Source organism: Solenopsis invicta, chromosome 5, assembly GCF_016802725.1.
Source record: "Solenopsis invicta isolate M01_SB chromosome 5, UNIL_Sinv_3.0, whole genome shotgun sequence".
Lineage (NCBI taxonomy): Eukaryota > Metazoa > Arthropoda > Insecta > Hymenoptera > Formicidae > Solenopsis > Solenopsis invicta.
In genome coordinates, this window is record NC_052668.1 from 24,812,525 (window position 1) to 24,820,512 (window position 7,988).

General features: G+C 43.6%; 1 protein-coding gene across 1 annotated transcript; it reads left to right on the forward strand.

Moving 5' to 3' along the window:
• Positions 1-692: 692 nt before the first annotated feature.
• On the forward strand, positions 693-4,878 carry LOC120357770 (sarcoplasmic reticulum histidine-rich calcium-binding protein-like). The gene is made up of 2 exons (XM_039449261.1): positions 693-704; positions 2,947-4,878. Exons 1-2 carry the CDS (start codon positions 693-695, stop codon positions 4,771-4,773), a joined length of 1,839 nt encoding a protein of 612 aa, XP_039305195.1. The 3' UTR covers positions 4,774-4,878.
• The last annotated feature ends 3,110 nt before the right edge of the window (positions 4,879-7,988 follow it).

The window sequence follows — 7,988 nt, forward strand, 5'->3', positions numbered from 1 at the left end:
ATTAAGAGCCACTTCCTCTTAAACTAGGATAATCCGCGCGACTGCATAATACACCCTGTTATTTGTTACGGAAAAAATTTTGTTTCTTTTTTTTTTATACGCGATATAAATATCGCCAAAAATTCAAATGCAAAAAAATTGTATTTATTCATACACGCATGTATCCTCTCATTCGGACATATATCCGTCGTACGCTTTATTACCGTTGCACGAAAACAATGCATAAAAATTCATAGAAATTATGCGGATACTTTCGCATGCGGAAAAACTAACGGTGTTTCGGTACAAAATTAACCCGGGCAAAATGTATGTGTATCACGTCGCGTGACATATTTTGTCAGAGAATCGCTGCGATATATGTCAATCCCGATATCCCGTCGGGATCGTCGAGCGGAAGGTGCTCGGCAACTTCCTCGTGCTCCTTCAGCGACGGCGCGGAAATAGGGTCGAGTGGGAAACGATCATTAAGCATGAATGAATTTCAACGATTGCAACAGCGATCGCGAGACCGACCGGTCGCGGTCCGGCGGGCATTATGACGACAATTAAAACATTAGGCCGCGTCGTAAACGACATTGGTGCTTAGCACGGAAGAAAGTACTCTGAGTTAGGTGCTCTCTATAAAAGTACGTAGTCACTCAGTTTTGGCATCCAGTTGTTCGCTGGCCTGCACCCGCCGAGATAACGCCGACATGGTTACGTGGGTAAGTTCCTGCTCGCAGTTCCCTCTCTCTTTCTCTCTGTCTCGCGTTTCCCTCCTTAGTCGGTGAAGTAGCTAAAGGAGTCGAGTGAATGAAGTGCGCAAAGTTTGTAATCGTTTCTAAAGTACTGCGTACGTAATACACGACGTCGAATAAGGACTCATTGACGGGAATGATTTAAAGATCTGCCTCTCTCTCTCTTTCGCGCACGCGCGTGTGCTCTTTCCGTCACTTCATTTAACGCACACGTTACGCAGATTTTAATATCACGAAAGAGACAATGGCTACTACGTGATACGAAGCTCAAAATTTATCGTTGGCACCCGTCTAGATTTCGGACCGAATATATCCGGCGCAAGTTTGCGGACAGTTGTGATGTACAAATGTCACAGATAAAAGTCATTAGGACGCCCGTCGTCGGCGCGGCCGCCGGTGAAACATTTGCGGTTAATTGACGTGTGCCCGCAAGTTTTCGGAGGCACGATCCCGCGTCTCTTCGTATCGCGTTAATTCGGCTAAAAACGTGGCCAAAGTTTCGTAATGGAGAAAGACGGGGCAGACGCTGTCTCTCTTCCCCCGCGCGAAACACGTCTCGCCCGCGTTTCTGATCCGGCGCCGTCCGCGTCCAGTCGACGTCGGGCGTCGTCAGCATCCGACGGAATCTTTTGTATAAATTGCTTTGTCGCTGATTAAATCCCGAGTTATTAAGCGCCGGAACATTTGCATTTCAAGAAGAATATATCAGCGCCTCCTCGCGCGCGCACGCGGACGCTGCCCGCCAGATTGCAGGTACTACGGAACGAGGAAATTAGCGGCGACGGAGGCGACGGTGTCGCGACGCCACGGAATGAGATATTGCGGAAGGAGAAACGATGGAGAGGGAAACCGAGATTCCGACTTTCTGAAGTTCCTCACGACAGGACTCTTTCCATTCCAATTGGATATAGAGTTTAATTGTCTCCGCGTTGATCGAAGGCACCGCTCTGAAAGCTTCTTCATATCGCTCAGGATGGCTCGCAATTGCAATTGACACACATTTCGCGCGATATTATCCGTTCTACAGAGTTTACATTAGACTTGAGAGAATACGATTTACTGGGTATTTTTGAATTTATAATTGCGATTGGGGGCCGGTTGAATTTATAATTGCATTTAATACAGTCGCAGACTTGGTTCTAATAATTTCTTGTCTTTTTTTTCAGCGAAGTTTGCGTATTTGACAGTATAAGACCCGGAAATTGATTTTTGTGTGTAAATAAAATGCACCGCGTGATAAAATAATATAATACAGTTTCCGAGCGTAAAACAGATTCAGGAGGTACACGCTAACCTAATTTTCATTTTTCCAGATCGCTAATAATAAATAAGATCGGAACGGTTTATCTATGGCGTATAGGTAAGAAACCCTGTTAGGAAAACGGCTCAATTAAATAAAGCCGGGGAAGATAAAGCGTGAAATTGCATCATAGATTCAATCTACTTTCGTCAATTTCGTCGACTTCAAAATCCTCGCAAAAGCGGATTTCTGAGAATGTAATTTGATATCGTCTTCGGTTGATTCCCAATTCCTACGCGCATCGGTCCTACCGGATATTCGAATAAATCACCGACGCGATTATATTCGAGCGTGATTAATTGATTTCTTGCGGCAAACATACCGCCAGCTGACCACGCTGATTTTCCTAACGGCTCAAGATGTGATTTCGGTTCTCGTTAGTCGGGTGATCTCTCTCTCTCTCTCTCTCTCTCTCTCTCTCTCTCTCTCTCTCTCTCCCCCTTTCTTCCTGCGGAGAATCCACGGCAAGAAGGTCGAAACGCGATAAAACGACTCCCCGACGATTTACTGGATATTATCTCCGGCTCTTCCGCTCGAGCGTGCACGCGTATATGTGTGTGCGACAAAAGTGAATACCTGATACGACGCGCTTTATACTCGTATCTATCAGAAGTTAAAGCCCCATTACTCGGGTCGTTTCTTTGAGAAGACTACCTCCCTCTATTCTGAATGTAATTAGGGCAATAAGATTACTGTCTCATAAGTCACAATTAAGACACCACCAATATAATTAAGATATAAAAGCAAAAATTATGTTAGAACCATAAAAATAAATAATGACGAGTATATCCTTACTATGATTGTTACGAATAATCAAAGTTTATGATAAGATGCTACTAGATTAACAATCCAAAAGACATCGCCATTCCACGAACAGGTTCCATTTACCGAACTCGTCTGTCATCCTAGGCGTGGTTTCCGGTCGTCGGTCTGTTACTGGCAGCAGCGACCGGTCAGGAACCTAAAACACGAGATGAGATTCGACCGCAGGTGTCGGCGGTCAAGCAAGAACTGGTCGGTTCCATCGGGCTGCTAGGACAATTGCAGCCGCCGCGACCATTCGTGCCCGAGAATCTGCCGGGCATTATCGCGCCGACCGAAAGAAACCAGAAGAAACGACAGCTGGCCGATCTCGGGCTAACCTTTCCGCAGCCATTGTTACCGCTAAATGGCCAAACTCCCCTTCCGCTTCTCGGGACGACCTTCGGCGCGGGTCTCGGTGGCAGCATCGTTCCTCGAATCACTCCGCAACCAAAGCAGATCATCACGCGGATAACCGAGACTTCGCCGCCGGTTGTCACCATCGTGACTCCGTCGGCCGTTGAATCGCAACGTAGAATTCACACTCTTGACAGAGCGTTCCACCATAAACACCATTCCTTCCACCATAACCATGGACATCATCATGGACATCATCATGATCATCACCATGATCATCATTCACATCATGATCACCATGCGAAACATGGCCATCATCATGGGCACAAGCATCATCATGGTCATGAGCATAAGCACGAACATGACCATCACGAGGAGCACAAACATCACGAAGACCATAAACACCATCATGACCAGCATCATCACCATGGCCACCATCATGAGCATGGACATAAGCACGATTCTGAACATAAGCATCATCATGGTCATGAACATAAACATGGGCATCACCACAAACATGGTCACAAGCATGGTCACGAGCATAAACATCATGGAGAACATAAGCACCATCATGGACATCATCATCACTCGAAGCATGAACACCACGAGGAACATAAGCATCAGTCTAAGCATCATCATCACCATAAGCATCATCACCATAACGAGCATCATCATCACCATGATCATCATCATGTTAACGAGCATCATCATCATCACAATCATAAGGAAACTGAGAAACATCACCATCACCATGGACATGAACATAAAGAGGATCATAAGCATGGGCACAAGGAAGAACATAAGCATCATCATGGACACGAACATAAGCACGGCCATCACGAAGAACATCATCACGGTCATCATGAGGATCACCATCACAAGCACGGACATGATCATAAGCACGGACATCACGAGGATCATAAGCATCATCATCACGAAGATCATCATGAGAAGCACGGACACAAACATAAGCATGACCACCATGAGGAGCATCACCATGGCCACCACGAGCATCACAAGCATGGCCATCACGAAGACCATCATCACAAGCACGGCCACGAACATAAGCATGGTCACAAGGAGGAACATCATCATGGTCATCATGAGGATCATCATCACTCTCATCATCAAGATCATAAGCATCATCATCACGAGGCCCATAAGCATGGTCACCACCATAAAGAAGAGCATAAGCACGGCCACGAGCATAAGCATCATCATGATCATCACGAGCATCATGATCACCATGAGAAACATCACCATCACGAGGGACATGAACATAAGCATGGTCACAAACATCACGAAGGCCATAAGCATCACGAGGACCACCATCATAAGCACGGGCATGATCATCATCATAAGCATCACGAAGACCATCATCACCATATGTTTGAGAACCACGGTCACGACCATTACAAAAGCTTCGACGGTCATCACTTCGAATCCCCACCCGGCAATGAAGAATTTATACTCTCAGAAGAAAGCGCACCGATTTCAGTGACACCGCCCATAGAAGACGTTCTAAAGATCACGAAATCACCGAAAGTGAGGGAGCCTTTGGAGATTGTGCGAGTTTAATGCATAAATTATGACGTGAACACGACACGATTGCGTAGAAACAGAATGTAAAATCAGTTACTTATAAATTATATAAGTCAGAAAATTGAAAAGAAAATATTAAATGGCGCCAAATAAAAAATTTCACTTCTACTTTGGATTTCTTGCTGCGTTTCATTTAAAGATGCAACCTTTTAATCAATGAAAAATATTTTGTTACGCATCAAATTTTCTAATTATGAAAGACATATTAAAATAAATTAATATTGACTTCCTTTCAAACTACCTTTTTAAGAACCTTTATTCATGTTCTGTACGTTTATCGATAAAAAAAGATAACTATCAAATTTAATAAATTAAAACAGAATTAGAAAAGAAGATAGAAAAATCATTTAAGAAAAAAAATCATATTTAATGATACATTAAATTTATAATTTTTTAAGTGTACTCTACAGGCAGTTTTAATTTATTGTACATCGGAATATGGCTTTCTCATTTATTTTTCAAACTAAATAGATAAGTCGCGTTAACTTTGCATTTTACTTAAATTCTATATTTATAGAAATGTAATTTGTGCAGTTTTTTACACCAAGCGTTGCATATAATCAATGAAAGTCACGTTTTACATTAAAACTCTGTATTCTTTAACCCTGTCGTAGAAACCCATTCAACTGAATATCGTTCTACATTACCCGCTTTGTATTTTCTCGGCGATGGCGTCGTTCGAGAAAACGATTACGGCTCGATCGTGGTGCAGGCTCGTAGGTATCCCGTTAAGCGTTGTTTCTCGTTAGTCAGACATTACTCGAGCGTTGTTGACACCTTTGAAATATAAAGTTTTCACCACTTTACGATCCTTTCATTTTTCCACCGCCCTGGCCTCTTGGTATAAAGCCGAGGTAAACGACGGCTCGTTTTTCCACGGAAAAGGGACAATATTTAAGGTTTATGGCAAAAAGCGTATTTTTATGCCGCTGCAAGAAATTTTATTCTCGAAGACTTAAATTAACGACGCGCGAAGGGAGGGGATAGATTAGCCTGCGAACATGTTAATTGCGCCGAAGCGCGACGATATCAGCGCCTTAATATCGAGAAAGTTCAACCGTATACTCAAACAGAAAACTCCACGCAAATATATAAATCCAATTTAGAGGGCGATCCGCGCAAAATTAACTTCCAATGTAATTCCTTAGGTAGCGAGGTCGCGGTCGTAATTCTCCGACTTAAGAATAATTTACAGACGGTACTAATTTCTCCCGGCATGGCTGCGATTCATGAAAGCAATTTCTTAAAGGCGAAACGACGTGTGTGTGTACATTGGGAAGGATCTTTCGATATTCCTGAGAGCAACGCACCTATCTCGCGTGCTCGGTAATGGATCGATTATTCAGGGAGAATCGATTTGGCTCTAGGCGTAAGCACATGTAATCCGTTAATGCGGTCAAAGATCGTCTACGACGTTGTAACTCGTTCGACGTCAACTTGTCAACGTTGAGCGTTATAAACTCGACTTTCAACTCGGCTTACTACATTGATCGAAACTTTTCGAGAGTGCAGCAGAATCGATATAGATCGAACAATGGTGACGCTGGATAAGCGTCATTTCCGGAAGGTTCGAAGGAAGAGAAAAAAAAAGAAAACACTTTAGAAATCTCCAGAGAGCATCTCTCCTTCGGAGAATCTTTCCGCACGATAAGAAAATCGAGGCAGACGAGAGATCTATGGCGGGGACGCGGAGCAGAAAAGAGATGGGACGATAAATCCCGTTTGTGGATTGAATTGACGTCTCTATATCGTTCACGGCGCGCTTCGTTATAAAGGTGTTGCCATGCTTTAAGATTAAAAGGACAGATACGTCCGGTAGCGCAATAAATTTCGAGAAAAAAAAAAGAATTAATTCAATATTTGCAAACGTCATCGCGATTGGTATATAGTATTATATATAATACGGATATAAAAATACCGGAATCAAATTCTTCTGAAATAAAAGCGCGTGAAATAAAAAGCGATATCGCGGACATACGTCACTTTGAAAACGGCAGCAAAGTGAAAGTAGTCCTGCAGATGTCTGTCCGTCGGTCTAAATCGTCTTTCAGCGTGATAAGTGAATCAAAGAGCAAGGAGACTCGAGACTTAAGAGAAGCAGGAAGGACAAACGTAGTAAGAGAACAAAAGGCAATAAATTGTGTTTGCGAATCGAATTACGACTTCCATTTCTTCCTTCATCGCTCTGCGTAACTTCAAACCGAAATGTTACCGTCTTTGATTTTAGGTTCATGACTGCAGGCACAAAAATATGACGATAATCAGACAAAAGTCGTACAACTCGATATTTCGTTCCGTTCGAAGCAGATCCTTCGCGGGAGCCTCTCGAATCGAATGTTTATGTTTTAAGCACTAAATTACTTTGAAGTTACTTTAAAGTTTCAAACAAAGGGGGTCAATGAAACATTTCGGAATGCTCGTCCATCAGGAAATTGTCTCTTTGTTGAACGCGGGAATCAGGAGAAAGACAAAGAGAGGCGCAAAAGACAAAATGGGGATACGCGAGACGAGTGAGCGGGCGAAGATAAATCCTGTTTGCGGATTGAATGGCTTGCCTCGACGTCCCCATCGTGTTCAACTTTGACCTAGAGCAACTTCCGTCTTTCCACAACCGCAAACTTGTTACCGTAATGTACCTGTAAGTCGGTCTCACCAGTAGTTCCCGGTAGTTAATTAATTAATACAATTAAACGATGTCGGTTCCCGATATAAAGTTGTTTTCGAGCGGCGCGCAAAATATGTCACCGAGGCGGGGTGGGAGGGAGAGAGGAAGAAGTATAACAATAGGTACTCAGAGAAAGTGTTGCTGCAAAAGGCGATAAGAACAACGCCGTAGTAATTGCGAGTTGTCCCTCCATTAGCGAATTATCCCGTCGTCGCGCAAGGAAAACAGCGAAGAAACTGAATGCAACAATGCGATAGGAAAGCGCACGACTACGTGTTTTCGCGAGTTGGAACGTTGGTCACATCGTTGCCGATGCAATTGTTCTGCAGTCGCGCCGGCTGCGAGATAAGGAAACTAACGACAATGACCATCCAATCAAGGAAGAGTGCAAACGCGTCTGTATAAAGTATGCTCCTGGAATGGAGGAGTAAGTGCTATTGTTTATTCCTGGTGCGATAATCGAAACTAAGAGCGAGAGACTTTCTTTGAAAACTGCGCGATTAACCTGTTTGCGGGCGACGCGCCC